Raw genomic sequence first — 25,352 nt, 5'->3', positions numbered from 1 at the left:
CATTCCTTTGAGGTATGAGAACAGACTGTACGAAAGGTCACGGTTCAAATCTCACAGGTAACAGTGGGAACTGTATCGTGATTTGACTTCGGAAACCAGCCGACTCAGCTGTGCATAAGTACCTAAGTTAAATCAGGGTAATAATGTCGGGCGAGCGCAATGCTGACCACATTGCCTCCTACAGTGTACCGTAGTGTACCGTTATGGTCCGCAATGAAGTGCTCTAACACACTTCAAGGCCTTGATCCAATATGAATTGTTGCGCCAACGATTATTATTATTATGAGAACAGGAAAAGGACAGGCCAGATCTGCAGAATACGGTGGATGTGGAATTCGAAGTCCAATTCATGCAATTTCGCCGTTCATTTCTGGCATGGTGCATTATCTTCATGAAGCTGCACTTTCTTTTTCTTGAAATGGGGCCGTTTTTACGCAACCCCATCCTTCAAATGCTCCAATAACGTTATGTAATAGCTACTGTTGTTGGTTTTTCCCTTGTTTAGATAGTCGATGAATATTATAATATGCGCATCCCAAAATACTGATGGCATAGTCTTGCCAGCCGGCAGTTGCGTTTTTGCACGCTTTGGAATCGGTTCACCACGTACAGTCCACTCAGATGACGATCGTTTTGATGGTATGAAATAATGGAGCCATGTTTCGTCCATTGTCACATATCGATGCATAAATCTGGGTTCTTTGGCAACAGCCTCTTTGGGGCGTCCACTCGGCGCTCATTTTGCCTGGTTTAAACTTGGTAAACAACTTTTCAACGGTCGATTTTCCTGGCGCAAAGTACAAATTATGTTTATCAAGCCAACCCTTGGCTTCAACAGTATTTTTTTCGATAAAAATACACGAAATTCCTTTTTATTCATTTTCTTCAAGTTAACAGAAGTTGCTTGACTCAAAATGCTGTATCCCACAAACTAATAGTTCGAACTTAAATATACTTAAGAACCCGCCTGAGAATATCGATGAGGATTTGCCTGCCATTAAAAATGTGCCCGAAGGGGCGTCAAACGATCTGGCCGATTGCAAAATCGCGGAAGAGGGTGACTGAACGGAAGGGATTCGAGACCCTATTCACAGCTGTTGGTGGTGGTGAATGCGACGCGCATGAATTCTGATACCGAACGAAACCCCGAGAAGATGTCGCAGAACGCAGTGATTTCAGAAGTCTCACGAAAGAGCTCGCAAGGACGCTAACGATAACTTCTTTTCCACGATGACGAGCTACCGACGAGGTGAAAAGAACCCTTCGTCGTGCTTCTTAAACGTATCACATCTGGTGAAGTTTCTTCAAGCAGAGGAGAAATTATTTCGGCTAACAATGCACGGTCTCCACGGAGAGTTACTTAACGCTGCACATGCAGTTACCGCAAATGTCCCACATTTGAGAAAATCATAGGAATAAGATACCTTTCACAGAGAGGTGGAAGAATCAGAAGACCGCTAAAGTTCCACAGAAAGGGACCCGTTTTGAATGTGACAATTGGATGGATATCTGTGCGTTCCCCACCGTTGCAAAGACAATTGGCAAAGTAACTTATTAAAGAACATCTCGAAAGCTTATTTAACACAGAACAGGCTGATTTATGCTCCGGATCCTTTTACATCATTTATCAACACCCTACGGATCATTTTCAAACAGCGCGCGGAGTTGAGATCTTCGCTGCACCTGCTCTTCATAGCGTGAACAGGGAGTGTATCTGGAGGGCTTCACGCAGGAGGAGTGGAGAAACTAATATATATTATATTATATTATATATATATTATATATATATATTATATATATATATTATATTATTATATTATCAGAGCAATATATGATGGCGCAAAATGTCACGTGCTGTGCTGAGGATGCGGAGAAGTTCAACGGACGATGGCATCTTTCCTCAAACACCTCGACTACGCTCATGGCATCTGTGTGCGCTTCCACGCGCTCTCTGGATTTATAAAGAGGGACATAGCTGGATTGAAAATAAACACCAACAAAAGACTCTCAATCTGACGGGTCATCGCACTCTTCTATCTGCACTAATGGGCAGAGCTTCCAAGGCGTCAACGAATTTTATATCTAGGAAGCGTGGCAACGAACTGGATGATCGATGACGGGTGGGTCGCCCAAAGAGAACAATAGAGAAGGAGTGTAGGCGTCTCAGCAAATCGGGGGAGCTGAAGCGCAATTAGGGTAACCGTATAGGTATAGTTGACTCATTACACCCCACCAAGGGGTAAATGGCAACCATATATTTCTTTATCTTCTTTTTATCAAGCCTCTAAATACCGCATAATGGAACAAAAACCAACTATGTACCATCGCTTTTGAATTTTAACTCAGTGAATCATCCAAAAAACTCCGGAAAATTCCCGCTTCTCTCCAACTCATCCACTCTACAAGGTACAGTGGCGGGGCTCCCTCCAACACTTCCGAAGAAACCTATAATCATAATCTACTGTTCTATTTCTAGGACCACTCCCTCATCTGTAATCGAAAAATAATTTATTTTACCACAAAGAATAGCTAGGAATCGGGGTATCGCCCTAAATGAGTGATGTAATCATCGTCACTTTTACTTTCTCATTAACACATCTACCGGTTCCTCGCATGTGCGCCGAAGCAGCTCTTCGTTCTAGATTGTAGCAGGCTAGAGTGCACTGATTTCATGACGAAGACAAGTGCTAATGCAGGCTTGGGTCCTTTAAGTAACAGTAGCTGGCACCTTCCATTTCGCGCGATTGATTCGCCGAATGACGTCGAGCTTCGCTTATTACGATATGCAGGGAATATTTTGAGTGAATTTGTAATTGCTAACTTAAGGACAAGTCATTATCTTGCAGCCGAATATCTGTTACCTTTTATTAACAATATATACTAACAACAGCAAGTGTGATTTACCCCTTCTTTTCCCAGAGACTTGGATATTGCACGACTATTCAAAGCATAATGATTTTTCCGTCTATCTCAAACTGGCTCGAGACCGTCTTTGGTGAAACCAAAGTCTTATGTCAGTTTGTTTGCAGCATGTTCTGCCTTCCTGGGTTCGCAGTTATTGGTGCATGCGAGTTGGGATTCGTGAGCTAGTCCCCCATTCATACAGATCAACTTGTTTTGGTTTGTTTACAAGTACAATATGACAAGTAACCGAAAAAAGCTGAATTGAGCTACAGGAGTTGCACGACCTACGACCGTTGGGTCGATATTGTTAGTTAAGGTACTTAGCGAAGAATCAGCACCGAGTACCGTCCACAATTTATTGTATGCTTCGCGAGTGATCAACATGATGACGATCTCGTTTTTAGTTGCGAAGCAATCGTGTCCCCCATCGAAATCCCCAGCTACCAAAAAAGACGCGTTCAAAATCAGATCTCGAGAGTTCAAATCTTTTTAAAACTGCCTTCGTGTAGGGCATCAAGCTATCGTTTTAAAAAACACCTTTCGGATGGTTGCTGGAATTATGCTTCACGATGCAAAATCAGTCCTAGCTCCAAAACCTCTTCCCCTTCCGCAATAACAATTCTTTGCACTCGCGCGGTATGATTGGAACCTTTGGCCTCCTATGTGATGTAGAATTATTCTCTAATTCTTTCGTCGACGGCACGAGCTTATGTTTTCGATATTTCTGGCAAGGAACACTGAGCTCCATTCTTTTGCAACCAAAATCCTAGGCGAACTTCATCATCCTCCGACAAGAGGTGATCGTCGTTGGCATTGATGCGAACATTTTAGCTCAACGGTCAGATGTGACACAATTTTCCCTGTGTTTGTTGCACTTTAGTGTCTCCGGCAGTATAGGCCGGGAATGTTTAGTGACCTCATTAATAATGACGCCAATTGACAAATTCAACCTTCAAAGTACCTGCATACACATACATCTTCCTCAGAACTCATTCTTTGGAAACATTCCCGAACCGAGGCTTCTCGGCAAGTAAATGGTTAAGACCTTTCCATAGTTGAGCTTATTTGGTTGGAATAGTTTCAGTTCAGTATCTATGATGTAATCTGCTCAGGCTTCATTGACCATTATTTCATTATACGGCCCGATGAACGGCGAATATTTGCTGAGGTGAATAGGTGTCGATCACGTTAGCTAGTTAAGACGGTGACAATATAGAGCAAGATCCTCATCCAATCTTTTTGAGCAGCTTCATTGTAATACGTGTCCTTCAGATACTTCAAATCAAATGTAGTTCCCATTTGGTACTAAAAACTAATAATACCCTTGCCCTACCCCGCATTCTGCAGCGGTTAGATATACTCACTTCAAGGCCAACGAGGATCCCGCGCGCGTCAGCTTCATCACTACACATAGCAAAGTGCTCCCTAGTAAAGCCAACGCAATAAGCATCACGTACACACAATGCTCCAATTTCTACGTCATGCTTTATTGGCTACCCTGCCAAGCTCATAACATTGCGCGCAAAGCTGTTTAACAAACTTAAATATTGGCATTCTAACAACGTTGGTGCAACAAACAGTGGCCACACAGGCCATTGGAAATGACAGCTTCTCGGCCTTGGTCGAAGATGTGCCTTTATCAACGAGGACATCTTACTGCCCACGCATTAGGAAATGAATCTAGTAGTGGTCACTCACCCGGTTAATTTGAAAACACCCAACCCTAGTGGCTTTTGACAGTTTAGAAGTACCCGCCCCTTTTCGGTTAAGCAGGACGTTGGTAAGAATATTGCAAAGTAATATCCCGAGGCTACCTGATTCACTGCAGTATGGTTGCATTGCTAAATTCCTTTCTGGAATTCTTATGATCGGCTACTTATTGGAAAGCATTTCTTTGCAGACGCTAATGTCATGCTGAAATGAAAGAAAAACCGTCTAAAGTTGTACTGACTAATTCTTTTGAAATTTCAATTATTAACAGACGATTTTTGAGCCCAACTATTTTGATTTAATTCGCTTTTTACTTTTTATTAGTGTCTCGTTTCCGTTAACGACTTTTCCACTTCCATAACGACTTCGATAACGACGACGAACGATGACGACTTTTCCACCACACTAAGATATTTCACCAAATAATCAAACCAGGCTTTCATTATAGTTGACAGCATTAAACCCTTACACGTAACACAATTTGATCAATAGCTCCATTTTGAGAAGTTTGTCGCCGTAAGCGACATGTATTCATATACATATGCCACTCAGAAATGAAACTAATATCATTCACTTTTTATGCCTTGCAGGTTATAAGATGTGGCGACCTCGACAGCTACCCGCTTCTCCAATACCTGGATTTATCGCATAGTCACATTGCTGAAATCGAAGACGACGCACTCGGCCGCCTGGAAATCCTGCAAACACTTTTCCTAGATCATAATCGTCTCAAACGAATTCCCATCAGTCTCCCTACTAATCTGGAGAATCTCTTCTTGCACAATAACGAAATCAGTGACATTCAACCCCAATCGCTGCAGCAACTAACAAATCTCCGCACGCTAGATCTATCACATAACAAATTAACGTATTTACCCGGTTTGCCGCTACCAAAGCTTCTCGTACTCAATCTACAGTCGTCCGGACTAAGGGGATTAAGTCAATCAGTTGTGAAAACATCTCCCAAATTGAGGGACTTGCTGCTGGATGGTAATCCGATTAAATGTACAGAACTAATGGGCATTGCTGAATGGGCAAGTCCATGTCAAAATCGGGACACCATAACAACGCGAACGATTCCATCCATTGGGGACAAGGCGAATCAACAGGGCATTAAGGAAGCGTTCATTGAAATGCACAACTATTTGACAGGTTTTCCAGCTGCTTGGCAAAGATGTCCTAGGACATATGCGAAAGGCAATTCCAGTTATGGATCCCCACCCGCATGTGCTACCCTCAAGAAGGATTTACTTCTACAATCAAACAAGTTGGAAACGCAATTCAACAAAACAATTGTCGAGGAGCATAAATCCATGAAAGAGATAGTTTCGGACAGTGCTATTAGTCCTAACCATTCCAATGAAGATATTGAGAATAGCATCCAAGTGAAGCCTCCAGTCTTGCAATTATCGCAAATTTCAGACAACAAAAGACGCCAGAAACATCAGAACGAATCGAGCAAAAATTCAAAGGGACCCACTAGTCACATTTCTGGCGAAATTGCAAGCAGTTTGGCAAGCAATCAAACGTCTCAAGCAGAATTATTGCCAAATGATACAACTACAAGGATCGACGATAGACCAATAAAAATCGTCGACAATAATAGCAGTTCTTCCTCAATAAATGGCAGCAGCAATCAACGAGGAAATAAAATGAATGGCAGGATGCCCGAGGATGCCAAGAGTTCCCCATTGTTGTCGGTTGAATCTCCGACGACAGCAACTATTTCTTCTTCGACAGAATTGGAATCACAATCACAATTGCATCATAACTTCAGTGAAAGTGGTATCATGTTTACAAAGTTCTCTAACGAAAATATTCGACAAAAACAACAACAATCGCCTCGGGAGGACGATGGAGCAAGGAACATGGAATCTGATAAGGACACTGCTAGTACTTTGTTAACGTTCGACACGACTACCACGCTCATCTCATTCCCAATCACAACTGAAAATAATGGTCTTTTAAATACGAACCAGCCAGAACACCAACAAATTAGCACCAATTCCCGTCTCGACAAATTGGACCAAACGTCCACTCACATCCCTTCATCCACTGAAGCAGCCTCCACCCAGCTAGATGACGAACTTTTGCCAACAACGACAACAACTGTTCCGATAAATGATTCTGTATCTGATGAAATGAAAACAACCAGGCAAACAAAAATGATGATGTTAGCCATTCAACCGATGGAGGATGACATTGTTCAGGAACCGACAAGGAAAGTTTCCCGAACAGCGAGTCCTGTCCAACAACAGGACATTTCCAATGACGAAACCATTTACAGAGTTTCAGCTTCTTATTCTGTGGACATCGCATCTGGCAAGACTCCTTCTCATACAACGACAACAACGGAATCAACAAAAGCAACGTTACATCTTGGAAGGATAGTATCTAAAATGTTGTCATCAAAAGTAAATAAAGCTGACAAAGTTGTCGACCACCACCAACTATCGCCATCAGCAATAAATGAGAATGGCATCATCAAGAGAAATCAAAACAGCAGCTCTTATTACGGTCAGAATCGAGCGCTTCCCGAAACTGAAGGGGTGGTGATATTAGCAGGGAGAGCGAACGATAGCGAGAAACGGATACGTTGGCCGCAATCCCCCAAAGCATCATCAACATCTGCGATGGAGGCTACGAACAAAGGCAGCCAGCATCCCTATCAAGATGTAAGTCAGCAAAATCAACAAACGACAACCGCAGCCCCTACCACTTCTCGGACATTGGCTAGTAATGTAACTTCCCCCGGCGAGCTGCTTAAGAAAAAAATACCACATCTACCGGACAAAATGAGAGATGATAAGCATCTACGATTCGTTGGAGCGAAAAACTTGAATCTGACCGTTCTAACCTACAACGGGAAAGGGCATACCCATAAAACCATTAACAAGGACATTGCGCCCCAACCTCACCATCCAATGGATACTACCTTGTCCAGGGAGCAGCTTTTTTCCGATCTGGGATCTGTGTCACAACGAGTACCCTCCATTGATTTTCAATCGACCACGCCAGCGCCGTTACAATTGAGTTCTTCCACAAACGGCCAAAGTCATGTGAAAGTGAACAAAAAACGGATTGCAAATGAATCTAATAATCATCAAAATAATAATCATCATCAAGATGGACAGGACGAGGCGGACTTGCGTCCCCAATTGAATGCCCTCCACGCTTTGGCGTCCGTCCGTTTGAATTTATCCAACAACGCCACCAGCGATAGTGGCTTGCCTCCGGAGCGGTGGCTTGACATTCGAACTGCCACTGGACATCCCGGACTCCTCGTAGTTATCGGATTGACAATCGGAGTCATATTCACTCTGGGACTGATACACATCTATAGATGTAGACGCCCGGTCCCTTGGCGGAGAGCTTCACATTTGCATCATCTGCACGATAATCTCCACTCGCCGCACTGTTGCAATAGCACCGGACCAGAAGGCGGGAACTCTGGCAATTTACACGAATACAGTCCTGGTCATTTTTGCAGCTACAGCTATAATAGTACAGACGACGATGCTGGCTATTATATTGAACCAGATCAGAATCGAATTCGAACGTCCGCCCGCAGGGATTTCCTTCCTATGGAATTGCTGAGATCCACTGCAAACGCCGATTGCCGAGAGAGTAGAGGCACTAATGCAAGACATCATTATCCCGAAAGTCATGTGCATTCGATTTGGTGACGAACACTTTCGGACCGTAGCTACACCATATTTGATTAAGCTCTGGACTTCTTCCTTTCGCCATCCCGACCGAGCTGCTTTAATTTATCGGAGCTGAGAAATGAACAATTACAATTTTCTGAAGTGTGCTGAAATCGACAGAAGGAATCGTCAAGACAGCTCCGGGATCTAATCCTTCTTCGAGCCGCTACCATCGTTCCAGAAGCAACTTTCCAACAATAATGCATCAAGGACGTGATTAAACGAAACAAATTGCATTGCAGTCGTTCTTTCTACTTCGTTAGGGACTTGAATCGTGCACTTTTGTGTGCCCCCCTTTGGAAGCGACATAACAAAGGGAAAGCTTTGAAAGGAAGAAAGTAGGTCATAAGGATATGCAAGGGTGGAGAACAATGCTTTGTGTAAATACATACGTGAAATAATAAATAATAGACGATCAATTTCTATCGAACGCAGAAATCTGCACAGATCTGTTTGCATGAAGCAGAAAATATTTTTTCGGACGTTAATTGGATCTCATACATTTCCCAGCCCCAAAACTCTGCAATGAAAAGCGAGATTAATTGGCAGTGGAGAAATTTTAACAGTAAAAGAAGGCGCCATTGTGATTTATCGATGAAGGATAAGAATAGGATAAGCAGAAGTTGTCTTAGAACTCGCACTAGAGCTCCAACATTCGTGGATAGAGATTGGAAGGACACTTATAAGAATATCTATGAATAGAATACCGTTCCATTCCTTGTATATAGAGTTAGAAATTAAATGTAGAATTAAGGTAAATAGTTTTAGAGCGAAAAAGGAAAGGATTTAAGAGCAATGACGTGTACATTGTGAAAGAATGAAAAAATGGATCTTTTGTCATAAAACGATATTATTAAGGAATTGTATGAGAAAAAAATAAATTATTTAAAACGAAAAAGATACTTGGTCTTCTTTGTTCATAATAATTTCAGTTCAGACTTCCCATTCTCTTCACAGACTCCGCACCCCACCACCTAGTGAATTCTCTGGTTCCTTGCAACAGAATCTGCCACGTTGTGGTTGCATTTGGAAGCTTAGTTTTCTTATAGCGACGTTTTCAGATAATTCAGATTCTAGTTGAGTGGTGGGAATGTAAATTCTATCAGCTTGAGGTGTTTAACTAATATCAAAGGAAGAATTACTTTGAAAATGACAGAATTGATCGTTTTTTCATAGCCGCATTATAGGACAAGGAGGAAAAATTCAACTCGTTTGATATGCGTGGAGAGTCGTAGGTCAGAGACAACACCAAGGCTTTGGCACTTCCACCACTGATCATGGCAAAAGGATTTCATTAGAAATGGTTGATGGACTCGTAGACAAACCGCCCAACTGACTCAAACGCATTCTCGGTCGTCAGGGTGGAGAAACATCTGTAGGTGTCCGCTTTTTTCAGAACACCCTTAAACTAAAAGGGGAAAATTGAGACAGATAGAGAAAGATAGGAAGAGAGCGAAGGAGAAAGAAAGAGGTAGAAAGAGCAGAGGGGACCTAGTGCGAGGTAGAGAGAGGAAGGGAGAAAAAGGAAGGAATTAAAAAGATAGGGGGAGAAAAGACAGAAGGGAGGAAGAGAAAGCGTGAGAGGGGAAAGGATGAATAGAAGATAGAGAGGAGGTGAGTGAGGAGACAGATTGGTAAAGTGGGGAATAGGGGGAGGGAGAGAAGGAGAAAGAGGAAGAGATTGAGAAATAGAAAACAGGGAAGAAGGCAAAAGAGGGGAACGGGAAGGAGAGAGAGTGAAAGGAGAAGAGGAAAAGGAGGAGGAGTAAAGAGGGAGAGGGAAAGGAGGAGGGATGAAGAGAGAGGAAGAGAAATGCGGAGGAAGAGAGAAAGAGGGGGAAAGAGGGAGAGAAGCAAAGAGAAAGAATGGGAAAAGAGCGAAGGGGTGAAGAGAGAAAGAGAGGTAAAAAGTGAAGGAGAAAAAGGGAAAGAGGAAGAGAGATATATGGACAGATAGAGAGGAGAAAACAGAGAGAGGGAGAGAAATAAAGAGGTAGAAAGAGAGAAACAGAGAGAGAGGTAAAGGAGAGGAGAAGAGAGAGAAAGGAAAGAGAGGAAAAAAGGAGAAAGAAAAGAGAAGAAAAAAGATAGAAAGGAAAGAGAGGGAAAGAGAGATGGGAAGGAAGGGGGAAGAAAGAAAGAGGAATAGAAAGGGAGGAAAACAAATGCTTCTGGCACGGGTTTTTCGTAAATCGAAATAAAACCTTGATGGCATTAGTTACAAAAGGTTTTGTTTTTTCTATGAGAATATTTGGGTATGTAACTGTTTCATTTGCATGTAGCTTGAATGTATATGCGTTCAGCATGTTAGACTATTCACTTTTCTGAGATTGACATTCAGGGTCTTGGTTTGAAACAAATTTCCATAAAATAGACAACTTTGAGCTGTTATAACGGTGTCAGTAATAGTGGGGTTTTCACCACGCTTAGTATCAGTGTTCCATGTCTCATATCATAGGCTACATTACTAGGAAGTTTATGATTCTAGGATGAACTTAAGGGGGATTTTCACTCAATTTCCAAAAAAAAAGCAATATACTCTTATTAACTTTAGTTGAGCAGATATCAGAATAGAGGGCATTTCAAGCCCCGGACAAGGTGTTTTTCAGCATGTTTAGTTTAGCAATTTCAGAGAATGGCCCCGTTAAAGAAGTGATCGATATAAGAGATCGAAAGTATGTGACTCGTTCTTTATAATAATCCCCAAAATACAGCGACAATATATCAGAAGGATATCGCACAGAAACCACTACGTTGTTCACGAAAACTGCATGGATTGAAGTTAAAAATAGACCGAAACTGCAGAACCTACAGAAACAAAGCTCGGCACGGAGGAATTCAACACAAATTTATACGCTCCTTAATTTGGTAAAATGTACCTGTGCACATGATAGATACGCACTGTTCCCAAGTAACGAATATCAGGAGCCAGGGACTACAAGCAAAGCCCTAAATAGCTTTGTATCCTTTTAATGACAGGGTTCTCACCGCATGTAGCTGCAAGGGACCGGAGTATAAGAACGCAACCAATTCCATTAATAATTTGAATGTTGCAGATAAACTCAAATCTTTCAACTGCAACTAGATAGATGCTTATTTCGATGAATTACCTGAAGAGAAGAATAGCCACGAAATTAATGCGAGAGGGTGAGACACAAAGCGTTTAAACTGACCACAAAGGTAGCACTAAATACGTATACTCCAGTTTTATCCGCACGACTAAAGAAGGGAGTGTTCCCCGAACATCAAAATCTCTCGCCCATGCTTCATTCTACCCGACGTTATGCTCCTAAACACAATAGGCAGGCGCAACAGTCAATAAACTAACATGTAGATTACTCCCAATTGCGGGAAAAGCGCCGGACAAAACAAGCATTCATCATCATCATCATCAACGGCGCAACAACCGGTATCGGTCTAGGCCTGCCTTAATAAGGAACTCCAGACATCCCGGTTTTACGCCGAGGTCCACTAATTCGATATTCCTAAAAGCTGTCTGGCGTTCTAACCTACGCCATCGCTCCATTGCAGGCAGGGTCTGCCTCGTCTTCTTTTTCTACCATAGGTATTGCCCTTATAGACTTTCCAGGTGGGATCATCCTGATCCACATGGATTAAGTGACCCGCCCACCGTAACCTATTGAGCCGGATTTTAGCCACAACTTGACGGTCATGGTATCGCTCAGACATTTCGTCGTTATGTAGGCTAGGGAATCGTCCATCCTCATGTAGGGGGCCACGCATTCGCTTATTATATCAAAAAAGCAGCATTGAGTGTAGTTACGGAAGGAGAAGGACCCATTACTTTTAGAACATAAAACAAAGGCTGTGCTAATAAATAATAATAATAATCTTTGGTGCAACAGTCCACATTGGACCAGGCCTTGAAGTGTGTTAGAGCTCTTCATTCAAGACCGCAACGGTACACTACAGTAAACTGCGGGAGATAATGTGTTCGGCATTGCGCTCGTCCGAGATTATTATCTTGATTTGACTCAGGTACTTACTCGCAGCTGAATCGACTGGTATCCGACATCCAGCCACCATAAGAAATCCCTCTGCTGCGAGTGAGATTTGAACCGTGACCTAGCGCAACAATAGCCCAACGCTCTAGCAACTTGAGCCATCCGGACACTGATAAATAAGCGAAGGAGAAATAGATCACAAAAAAAGGTCACTGATAATACAGATTCATTACAAATATCTCGAAGTGGCTTCAATGGAGCGGTGGAGAAGAGCTTATTTCCAGCAATTTCGACATATTGATTTACAATACTGCTCGAAATATTTTCAAATGGTGCGGAGTCGGGAACAAGGGCAAGAGAGGGGAAACAGAAAAGGAAGGGGAGAGGGGGAGAGAAGGAAGGGAAGCGAGCGAGAAGGAAAGGAAGGGAGAGAGAAGGAAGGGAAAGTAGAGAGAAAGAAGAGATAAAGAAGGGAAGAGAGACAGGGAGAGAAGGAAGGGAAGAGAAAGAGAATCAAGGGAAGAAAGAGGAAGATGGAGAGAGAAGGAGGGAAGAAAAGTGAAAGCGATGCTAGCTAAGCAGTTCGATCGGATGGTTTACTTTTTTACCTTATTTCCAAACTATCTATAGGCGTTAAGTTATGTGAGACTAACTGTTGAGTGAAGATTCCGCTTTGTGTATTTCGACCAGATGGTATTTTCCGTACTACTATATAGGTGCCGCTATTGACACATATAAATCATAACAGAGAGTTCACACCATTGCAGATGCAAAAATCTACTAAAAATTGATATTTGGATCACTGATCGGAAAAAACCATACGTCAGAAACCTCAAGGAAAAGGAGAATCCTTACACATTTTGTTAATGTCTGACTAAGACTGAAAGAATGATGTTTTGAATAAATTAAAGAATGTTTGAAGCTGATGTAAGCATAAGAAAACATTATTTTCCCATTTCCCTTCAAAGTGGGGTTGTAGGATAAACATAGGGTTAGTGACTTGTAACGTTTCCACTACATCTCTTTTGTATGTGCTTTTAGGTGCTTCGAGATAGGCATCAGACCTGTCACACTTCCCATAAGGGTGATCCATTGTTAGATGCGGAGAGGAATAGGCTTGGGCAGGTCCATCTAAATCCTCCCCATAACCAAAATGAAATATAATATTCGGGAAATCTTAAAAATGCAACACCAGAGAAAACCAACATCATTCCCAAGATAACTAACAATATAAAAAAATAGTTCACTGGCAAAAATTATGACATTCACAAAGGAATCATGTCCTATTCCAATGCATATAATGAACGTAGGATTCAAAAAAAACTGGTGCTTCCAAGATATAACATAAAATGCTAGCGACGTCAATGCGTAGTTCGTGGAGTGATAGCCAAACAAGAAATATTGGGGGTATTCTCGCTGCTCCTTCATAGATGGATTCCATAATAGAAAGTGATCTTGGAACATAAGGTACTACTGAACTTAGGTGTTTAGCCAGAGGGTAGGGTGCGATAAGTTTTGATAGATTAGAAGATGAAAGTGAAGTTAACGCAGTTATGGGGGTCATCCCGTGTGAAGGCCGTTTTTTTTTGGTTTTTTTTAAAAATGTTTTGTGAAGAACTGGAGAAAGATGGAAATACGAATTTTTCACCATAGATTTACTAATATCTTGAGCATGCGTGATAATTTTTCCAGCCCGATCGCATTATTGAAATACACCCATCTCCAAAAGAAAGTTTTTTTCTGCTGCCACGCTAGAGGGCGCGGCGATCATCTTAGAGCAAAAAAGTAAACGACATTTTAACGTACAGAAGGAGAAAGAGAAAGAGTGAAGAAACACATGTATGGCCTTGGCTTCAATTCTTGTCCTTTTAGCGAAGTCATTCGAACCGATAAATACGAGCTATATTACGGTGATCGACACAAATCTAGCATGTGACTTATCACGCGTTTAACACTATGTTGTCCGGATAGCTGAGTGGTTAGAGCGCAAGGCTGTCGTACGGAAGGTCGCGGTTCAAATCTCACTGGTGGCAGTGGGATTTGTATCGTGATTTGACGTCGGACACCAGTCGACTCAGCTGTGAATGAGTACCTGAGTCAAATCAGGGTAATAATCTCGGTCGAGCGCAATGCTGACCACATTGCCTCCTAGTGTACCGTTACGGTCTTGAATGAAGTGCTCTAACACACTTCAAGGCCCTGATCCAACATGGATTGTTGCGCCAATGATTATTATTATTATTATTATAACACTATAATTTCCGAATAACTCCGAATATCAAAAAATCACTTTGCCTATATATTCTACAATATACCTAGATACAATTGATTCCAAAAAAAAATCGATTCCGCGGATCCGACACACGGGATGACCCCCTTAATACAGCGGCCAAACTAGTGAAACTATAGGAAAATTGCTCCCAACGCCAACTGATCACTGAATATTAACACGATGACAATCCTGTAGGTCCTCATTTTATCCCTTTATTTTATTAGATAACAAGTCTGGAAACCGGAATCTGGATGCTTGAGGTAGGAAAGGTTTTGTGAATTTCTTTTATAAAGAAATTTGAGTGTGTTTTGTTGGGTTTAGTAGTTTCTGAGAATGCGTCCGTTAAGGAAATGGTCACTTGGGTCTCCCCCTGTCAAAACTAAGAGCGATTTCGAAAAGTACTAATCAAGACCTTTCATTTAATGCTCCACATGACTATATTTAATGAAAAAAAAATGTACACCTCTTTCTGCATATATGGGGACCCCCTTAAATTCGAATTAGAATGATATAATTCACCCCCTTCCACGAAATTTGATGTGAATTGCTACAACCGTCCCCGAGAAAAATGTATGTGATGGACAGACAGACAGTGAACTGATTTTAATGAGGGTTTGTTTTACACAAGACCTTAAAAAAGAAGAGAAAAAGGAAATTCCAAGGTTCAATGTCAGGCCATTTCTGGAAAAAAAACACACATGGTTACTACGTTTACGATACGTGACTCCAGGATTCCAAGTTGACGAACTTGAATGATTGCATACCAGCCAGAAAATGAAGATGAAACTAAACGAGCCAGTGAAAAAACAGTGGACTGTTTTCACGGGGAAGTAAATTAGCTAATGAACCGCGATATAGGTTAGCTGGATAACGTAAGCTAGAAGGAACATTTCACTTTTAGCCTTGACGGATTTGGATATACAAAGTGGCCTCAAATAATAGGTAATAATAGGTAAAAAAATGGTTTGTTTTTTTTACATATTAAGAGAAACCAGTAACTTAAAAAGAGTGCACAAAAAGTCAATTGCGTAAGGAGGAACCCATTAATCGTAACTATATATCCTTCACCACTTTTGTTGAGCTAGCATTGTTTTAAAAAAAAAAAATTTGCGTTCGCTTTTCTACTGAGATTTAAATCAGTCTCGTCACTCATAATAAGTTTTGACAAAAATGTAGGCACTTCGTTATTAAGGCTCATAGGCATATGTCAAATGCGTCTGTCAACTGGCAATAGCTGATGCACTGTCTACAATCGAAGTCTTTCTCTGCGCAATTAATTTCTTGTTGATCCACACTCTTACTTCTTTTATAAGTAGCTAAGATAAGAGCTTCCACTGTAAAGACTTTTGTTCAAGATCATAACTATAAATGGAGGGAACAAATAGAGACTGAGGAATCATTAGTTCCTTCTACAAGAAGACTAGAAACACTTTCCCAAAATGCATAGCTGTAAACATCATCAGCTTGGTCAAGGCGGTTGGGAGATGATGTCATGATCTGTTTAACTTCTTGATTTCTTCCAGTCAAGGGAGTCTGAAGAATGTCACCAGTAGCACAAAACAAATTATGAAACCGGAATATAATATATAAAAATATTTGAGCAGGTATTTGTCCTATTTGTACATAGCTTGTAATGTTTGTGCATTTAGTTTGTCAAACTATTAACTTTAGTGTGATACTGACAATCGCAGTCTTACATAGCAATAAATTTGCACAAAACAGCCAACTTTGAACTATTATAACTTTGTTGTTAGCAATAGAGTAATTTCCGCAAAATATTGTACTATCTCGCTCTTTCATTTCACGCAAAACCTTAAAAAATAGTGGTGTGTCGAACTTCGTCTGGTACTTACATTTTTCCAAAAGTTGCTTTCAATGCAGGGCGTGACATTTCGCACCGTTTTGTATAGCTTTCATACCTATTAGTTTCTCAAAAATGTCCCTATTACGCAGGCCTCTTGAAGCCGATCAAAAACAGCTGATGTAGGGACCTGGCCTTTCTACACTGCTCCACAATGTTGTGAAAGGTCTATACAGGAGGATCCACCCGCTTCTTGCCGATATTTTAAGCTATAATATGATATATTCATAATTCTACGTAATAAAAGAGTCAACGGCAGCAATTGTATTATCGCAAGAAAATTTGATCAAAAGCAACGTAAGAAATATTCTGAACCTTTTTTCACTCTCTCACTAAGAGTAAATCTTCTCCTAAGATTTTAAATGTATAACCTTAGGAAGCACTAACAAAATTACCTCCCCGTTTTCCATCCCGTTACTTCCTGAATTAAATTGGGCACTACCCTAAGCCTTCCACTAGGCAGTTTGGGCACTATGTTCGTTGCCAACTGTCCAACTTAATAGCAACATCCTTTTGCATTTTTACAGGTTAATCTCCCATTCATCAGGTAATATTACAAGAATAACGATATGAAAGGACATGGGTAATTTTCCTTTTTACGGCTTTTCTTTTTTCCGTGTAGTATAAAAGGAAGTAAAAAGATTCAGGTTACTATCAACATATCTGAATAGAAGACCACTATCATATGTGTCCTACAGTTTCCAAACTACATAAAATTCTTGTATTCTTACATTGACGGGAGAATGTGGTAATGTTGATGGTCCTCGTTGCTCAAGGCCATATAGTGTCTTCTGCAAGGGTAGAAGGAGTGAAAGACGTGAATAAGTAAAAAGTTCCAGAAGTAAAACATGTTTGCACATAAAATTCGGTTGGTCCTTGGGTAGTTTGAACGCGATGAGACGTGGGAACAGGATTGCTTAAAGATTCATGTGAATCGTATTCGTGAAATACTTCCCGGAAAGAAGTTCCTAAGGCGAAGGAATAAAAATCGGCTCGACCGTGTGGGTTTCGCCCAATGACGGTGGGACTACAGGATGACTAATTCTGTACTGGTGGTAATCTGCGTGAAAGAGAAAAGAACTGGTAAAGTTTTTCTTGGGGGATTTTATGGTGTTATACTTTTTTGTGGGCTCACATGTTGTGAAGGCATATTTGACTCGTTACCAGTGGTAAGGTGTACGTGTTTGTTGAAGAAAACTAGCGCTCCACATATATCTAGCGTGGGAGAAAGCTGTCCACAAATGCCAAAGTTACATCTTATAACATTCCGCTTCAAAATGAAAAAAATAAATCCATGCCTTGGTGTCCGCCAATTAAATAAACTGACAACGTGGAGTTCTCTCTTTCTAAAAGTGGGAAAGCCGCCCACATCCTACATTCACTCCGAACACAGACGAAAAAGTTAGATTATTTCTAATTCCTTTTAACTCAACATGAGCTCAAATCAATTTCCCATCTATTCAAAATGATACGAGTCGGCCAATATTCATTCGTTACTTTCACTTAACTGCGGCTGCAATTACTCCATGTCCACCAATGGCTTTATTAGATCTTTTTCGATGTGGCGAATCGTAAAATCACAAAATAACTACGTGTCATTTCGTGTCAAGTGTTGTCTGCGTGAATTTATATGATCCTACGCGACCATGTGAGAACATCGTTATTTCACAGACTTGGAGCAAACAACCGAATCCTCAGTCGTAATATGCGCTCTTTATGAGGACATAAAAAATAATGAGAAATCATAAAAAGTCCTGCGGTTAGGAGATCTGTCCAGTTTAAGTGGCGGTCGTCGGACACCAACGCACTATCCTGGAATAAAATATATTTGGCGTACACACGCGTGTATAGTCCTTGTTACATGAGCACTGTCCACCCCCATACCATTGAATCGAGTTCCGAATAGATTTAACGAGAAATAGCCAACAGGAAAGAATTGCACGAGGAACAAAAGCAACTAAAGATTTCTAGGACATCATTAAGAGAGTTCAGAAAGTTCTTTGCTTCCGGTTTCCTATTCCTGTGGTCTTATTCCTTTTTTCCCTTCGATACCATTGAATGTCCTGGGGTACAGCTAACCACAGGGAGGTCGAGGAAACGTATACCACACCATCCTCAAGTACAATCGGAATTTTCGATGTCCCAGTCAGAACTATCTCCTCATATTCCTTCCATACTAGGATTTATTCATTGCTTGTTCGAAAGGATCGAAAGTTATGGGAAATTATACGAATGTTTTGTGGTGAGTTCGGAAGAAGTGGAAATGAAAGTAAAATAGAATGGACGTCTAGCTGAGATGGTGTATCTAAGACAGGTTGCACTAAATGTGTTGGAGGGCAAATATGCAAATTTAAATTTAGTATTAGCACAAGAAACGTATATCAGTGCAAGAGATACCGATGTCGGCAGTACAATAGCATCTGAATGAAAAGGATGTGAACGGCGACACCTGGAAATCAAGGGACGTTTGCCTTTTCATCAAAGATCGTCGTAAGCAATCCTGGATTGTTAAAATAATCAGATTCTTAATTAGTCATCCAATCTGTGTGCCTCTAGGGACTTCGCTACGCTGGCGATGGGGCATTTATAGAGGAATCCCTTATGATGGTCTTGAAGACAAAGGTTTTTAGACAAAACATGTATCAAGAACTGTTGAAGCTGTGCAGAATGAGTAACAAAGGGTAATGATAGAAGGATATCTTGCACCTATTTTTGTGCAAGAAAGTTGAAAATCCGTTGAGCGATATGGAAAAGCATTAAGGTACCTTTAGGGATAATTCATGATTTAGCACCGTCAACCCATTTGTTTATACAAATTTATTGATTAATATTATATAAGGGTAATGCATAACCTGCATGAGGGATAATAAAGGCAAACAATCTGACCTTCTCGACGGCGAGAAGCGAGGGAACGTCATAGTCAAAGAACTAAATTAGAAATGAATGAGATATGGGAAGACGCCATTAATACAAATTTGGGAAGAAAACAATTTGACAGGAAGTCTGGTGATTTACTGAGCCAAAGGCCTATAAAAATTACCAATTGACCAAATAAGAAAAACCAATTAAATTAATAGGCAGAACAATGATGACGTTGATATCTGACGTCACTGGACGTATTAACAGCCCTTAATTTCGGATGGCTCAATTGGTTAGAGCGCTGCATTGTCGTAGCGGAAGGTCCCGATTCAGATCTCATTGGTGGCAAAGGGAATTGTATCGTGATTGGACGTCGGATGCCATGACTCAGCTGTGAATGAGTGTGAGTCAAATCAGGATAATAATCTCGGGCGACCGCAATGCTGACCACATTGCCTCTTACAATGTACTGTGGTGTAAGTGCATCGTTACGATTTTGAATGATTATCAAATGCAATTATCGCCCCTCCTCAAAGTGTTACGAATGCCAGGCCTGTGCGCCGATCAAGTTCCTCGTTTTAGATCGCGTTAGGCCACTGCACTCGGATTATACGACGCAGACAGGTAATGATCAAAACTTTGGAGGTTTTCAGTAGCAGCGATGTTCAGTTTCCATATACTGTTCCCATATAGCCAAACAAAAAGAACGCTAGCGCAGAACAGTCTCAACTTGATCTTGGTGTTGAGATAATTGCATTTCCAGAGATCCGTCAGACTGAGAACCTTGACTTTGTTGGTGTTTATCTTCAGCCCAACTCTAGTTGCCTCTCTTTCTAAACCCAGAGTTATTTGGCCATGATCCATGACCCGGTGAGAGAGCAGGCAGAGGTCATCAGCGTAGTCGAGGTGTTTGAGAAAACATGTCATCGTCCATTGAATTGTGCCACGTCCTTCGGATAGGGCAACACGAAGAACGTCACCGATAACAAACAACAACAACAGAAACAATATCGGTGACAGGATGCAACCCAGGCGGGCTCTATTAATTTCTTTAGGATGCCCCTCCTGCGTAAAGCTTTAAACGATAAATAACTCCGCGAAGAGATTGCCAAGCCCAGCGACTTTACTCCGTTTGAGTACAGTGTTTGGAGAGGCCAGATATCCGCTGGACGCTTTGATCAGAAAGCGGAAGTGGCAGCGGATAGATCATATATAAAGAAAGCACGGGTAATGCCATACAATGGAACCCACTCTCCCAAAATGGCCGACGTGGCGTAAAACAAAGTAGGATAGTGCAAACTTCTTGGAAAATCGTGGATGCAGCTGAGGCACATTACCAGAAGCCCACAGAAATGGTGTAGTTGAGGTACTCTGCCCTACATAAAGTTTTATTACTGCCGACAAGTAGATCAATAGCGTAATGTTGGGCAATGTGATCGATAATTCAGCAAACGGAAATTGACAGCTCCGTTTTCTACATATGACAGGTTTTGTGATTTTTTTGTAAGAATATTTTAGCCGTTGATGTTACCGTTTCCGGAAAAAGTCCGTAATTTATAGGTGTGAAGTAAATCAGACTATACACTTTAATGTAATATTGGCGTTCTGTGTGCATATAATGTATTAGAGAGCAACTACCGAAGCCAAAATTAAAACTGCTTTCGAAAGTACTCATCGAGACCTACTAATTCATGCTCCATATGCCTATTTTTGTAACTGAATTCAATTCAACCGGCTGGGAATAGATAGAGTGCTCATTGCCTGAAACGAGCTACTCGAAAGATACTGCTCGGAAAGGAGGATACGAATGAGAGACCTTGAAACGATACAAATGAGTGCACCGTCACGGAAAAAGTACCCCAAAAGTCGGTGTTGAGCTCTCTCCTGTAGAACATGAAGTACAGTGAGATCATTATCTTTTGCTTGCTGAACGAGGCCGAAATAACTAGAAGACGTTTAAGTGTACGCTAGTGAAACCACCTTGATCAAACGCTAAGGTGATGCATCACCTTCAAGACGATCTCAGGCAAGGTAGCGTGTGTTTTTATCGGAATGGTCTGACAAACATTTTTGCAAGTGGGGCGGATTGTTAGTACGGGAAAAGAAGAATAAATTTGCCCGAAAAGGATACAAAATGACAAAGAGGTACAAGGTGGAAATGACTGGAAAAGTCGCAGTAATGGTGAACTGCACACTGATTCCTCCCATTGAGGAGTGGATCCAACACTGACACGGCGAAATCGTCTACTACCTAACACAAATTACTGTCTAGGCATGGTGGTTACCAAAAATACCTGTACCAATTCAGATTTTCCCTAAATGTGGTTATTTACATGAGGACCCAAAGCATGTCGTGTTCGACTGTCCGCGATTTTACTCAGAGAGAAGGAATATCGTCGATAAAATGCTGAAGACGGAAAAAATTGGTAGGCATTTCAACAACAAAGGGCGATTCTTGTGAAACTTTGCAAGACGAAGCATGAAAAGACTGCACGATGAGTGCAAGTCTTGGTTGCTTAAAGCGCCCCCTCACAATGTAATGCTTTGTAGTGGTTGCGCGGAGAAAGAAGAAGGAGAAAGCGGGAGCGGTTGTACTATATAAGTAAGTACTCGATGGACTGCAACAGAATCTTTCTAAGATTTCCACCGATTTAAATAAAGTTTACTTTATGCAAAACCTCAAAGTGAGTCGCACAAATGAAGGCGAAAATATAAAGTAGATTCAAGGTAGATTCAGTTTTGTATGACAATTATATAAAACTCTATCTGCATTCCACCTTACGTTAGGTTCTAGATTCATTATCATCATCAACGGCGCAACATCCGGTATCCGGTATAGGCCTCCAGGAACTCCAGACATCCCGATTTTGCACCGGGGTCCACCAATTCGATATCCCTAAAAGCTGTCTGGCGTCCTGACCTAAGCCATCGCTCCATCTTAGGCAGGGTCTGCCTCGTCTTATTTTTCTACCATAGATATTGCCTTTATAGACTTTCCAGGTGGGATCATCCTCATCCATACGGATTAACTGACCTACCCACTTAACATATTGAGCCGGATTTCATCCACAGCCGGACGGTCCTTGTATCGCTCATATATTTCGTCATTATGTAGGCTACGGAATCGTCCATCCTCATATAGGGGGCCAAAAATTCTTCGGAGGATTCATCTCTCCAACACGGCCAAGAATTCGCATTTTTTCTTGCTAAGAACCCAAGTCTCCGAGAAATACATGAGGACTGGCAAAATCATTGTCTTGTAGAGTAACAGCTTTGACCTTATGGTGAGACATTTCGTCCGAAACAGTTTTTGTAAGCGGAAATAGGATGATTAAGATGTCATCACCTACAGGGAAGAGAAATGAAAAGGGAATAATAATCGTTGGCGCAACAATCCAATTGGATTAGGGCCTTGAAGTGTGTTAGAGCACTTCATTCAAGACCGTAACGGCACACTACAGAATTACAGCACCATGTGGGAGGCAATACGGTCAGCATTGCGCTCGCCCGAAATTATTACCCTGATTTGGCTCAGGTACTCATTCACAGCCGAGTCGACTGATCTTCGACGTTAAATCATGACACAAATTCCACTACCACCAGTGAGATTTGAACCGCAACCTTCCGTACGATAGCCTTGTGCTCTAACCACTCAACTATCCGCACACATGAGAAGGGAATGGTAGGTAATATACCAACGGAAAATTTCTCTGAGTAAATGAAAAGAAAAAAAAGCTTGAAGCGAAAGGTGGAGAGAAGGAGAACGAAAGGGATTAAGATTCATTTTTAAGGTTTTGTGTGAAACGAAACCTTATTAGAATCGAGTCGATGTCCGTTCCAGCTTCCGATTTCCAGACTTGCTTGAATTTAACACCCAAGAATCAAAAAATCATCATGTGATGAATTATCTCTGCTCTGGTGCGATACCGTAAGCTGTCTTCGCCCTCTTTTAATTAAGATCTAGTTGCCGACACAAGACCAAATAAGCATTAATGGACAAGTTTGCGTTAAGGAAGTGCGATGGCAACATACAAAGAGAGAAATTAATTCAACGGAGATCAAAATATATTCAAAAGGATAGTTGATCCAGGAAACAGAAATAGCACGTGCTTTAGTAAGGAAAACAGTTAATATCATATTATGCAACCATAGTGAAAGGCTAAAATAAGAGTAAATACTTTTTCACCTAGAAAGGATGTTTTACTTAAGAACTCTTGCACTAATTGATCTTGATATCAGGTTCTGACCTCTACCATTGTGAAAGGAATAGCCGCGTTCTAATGTTTAAATCCTTATTTATGTAAATGATGTCACGCTGAGAAGCAAAATAACAAGTCGGGAAACCGCAAGCTAGACGCTTCAGGTATGAAAGGTTCTGTGTATTTCTTTTATAGAGAGATTTGAGTGTGCATTTGTCCCACTAGCATGTACCAGGTAAAATATGCATATATTATGCGAAAAAAAACCACTTTCAAGTGATATTGACATTCATAGTCTTGAATTTGCCGAGGACCGACAGTTTTGACCTAGTATAACTTTGTTAGTAATAGTGTGATTTTCACCAAATTTGGTAGGATCATGATCTATGCTATAGCCTACACTGCTGCAAAATTTTGTGAATCTAGGGTGAACTTAAGGGGGGTTTCCCTGTCAATTACGAAAAATTATAGTAATGTACTATTATTAACTTTATTTGAGCAGGTATCGGTATGGAGGGTATTTCGGAGCCTAGGCACCATATAGTGGCAGCCCTTTGATTTTTTCAGATTTTTGGGTTGGGTAGTTTCTGATAATGGGTTCGTTAAAAAAATGATCACTTTCAACCCTCCGCACTGCCCACCTTTTCATTAAATGTCGAAACTAAGAACGGCTTCGAAAAGTACGAGACCTTTAATTTGATACCCCACATGACTATATTTGATGGAACAAAATTTTACACCCCCCTTTTCCATGTATGGAGCCCTGTTAGTATCAATAATCTGGGGTTTAAAAAGCTACATTACCAGTGAATAGAATTTAGTACTCCACTTTAATTGCTTTTCATCAGTTTAGAGGCAACTTTAGACAGTTATCACGAAATGGAGTGGATTGTAGAAAGGAAAGTTTGTGGGAAAGCCAGTTTTATCTAAACAGACATGGCTTGGTATAAAACATCTCCCTATGTAAAATGGTAATTTGCGAAGTTCGTTATAAATTTGTTCAACGAATCAAAGAGTCTAGCTAGTACTGAAGGCAAACATAATTTATTGATGACCATATTGATGCAGATATCTCAAGATCAACAAAGTAAGATCCTAAGATCAATGAAGTAAGCACGATTGTGACAAAAAAGTAAGGAATGAAACCTTGAGGTTCTCTAGATGAAAGGGAAGCGAAAGGGATATGTAACTGCCAAAAGATAGTCTGCAAGAAAGATCTTTTGTGGATAGATGGATAGAAATAAGGATATATTTGTATAGGTTCGATAAACCCTTATCGAGGGAGTAAGAAAAAGTCATGTATTTTTACTATCACAGAAATGAATTAAAACATATATATCTCTCCATTTTATTATTTAATTCTCTAAATCAACACGTTTCTTTTCAAAGTAATTTTCCTCAATGGCTATACATTTTCGCCATCGTTCCTGCCAATTTTCAGTTGTAAATTAAATTAGGTTTTCTTATGTAATGCTCGATATTTCAATCTTTTATTAAAATTTTTTTTTCACAGTAAAAAAATTTAATCTCTTCAATCCTTTTATGTTATTATTGATTGACGTTCTTATTTTTTGCGACCTTTTTGCTTTTGCCACTTCCCCCTGCTGAGGGGGGATAACACTACGGAGAATAGCCCAAAATCACACAGGGTTAGGTGCAGACTGTATGGTGGGTGGGTGAACGACCAGCATTGCCATGATGCACTAAAATCGATGTTCCTTTGCGGCTGTTTTGTCAAAAAAGGTTGGCAAACTGTGTCGTCCAGGGTAGAGGTTACCAGCTTCTAAGTAGTGCTAGATGGTAGTCGTTCTAAACCCTGAGTTCATATCCATTTAATGACAGATCGCATTGGTTTGAGAGAACATTTACCAAAGA

General features: G+C 40.9%; 2 protein-coding genes across 2 annotated transcripts in view; one reads left to right on the top strand and one right to left on the bottom strand.

Moving 5' to 3' along the window:
• Positions 1–9,207, top strand: part of LOC119651053 — a 69,662-nt gene extending 60,455 nt beyond the window's left edge. Inside the window, exon 3 of the mRNA XM_038054382.1 lies at positions 5,205–9,207. Coding sequence (XP_037910310.1) covers positions 5,205–8,300 — 3,096 coding nt within the window. The 3' untranslated portion in view covers positions 8,301–9,207. The remainder of the gene's footprint in view (positions 1–5,204) is intronic.
• LOC119651054 (protein timeless homolog) overlaps positions 1–25,352 on the bottom strand; it is a 543,993-nt gene that overhangs the window by 294,261 nt on the left and 224,380 nt on the right. The gene's annotated exons all lie outside the window — the stretch shown is intronic.

The sequence above is a fragment of the Hermetia illucens genome, chromosome 3 (assembly GCF_905115235.1).
Source record: "Hermetia illucens chromosome 3, iHerIll2.2.curated.20191125, whole genome shotgun sequence".
Classification (NCBI taxonomy): Eukaryota; Metazoa; Arthropoda; class Insecta; order Diptera; family Stratiomyidae; genus Hermetia; species Hermetia illucens.
The sequence above is the reverse complement of the archived record's forward strand: the minus strand, read 5'-3'. Positions and strand labels throughout refer to the sequence as shown.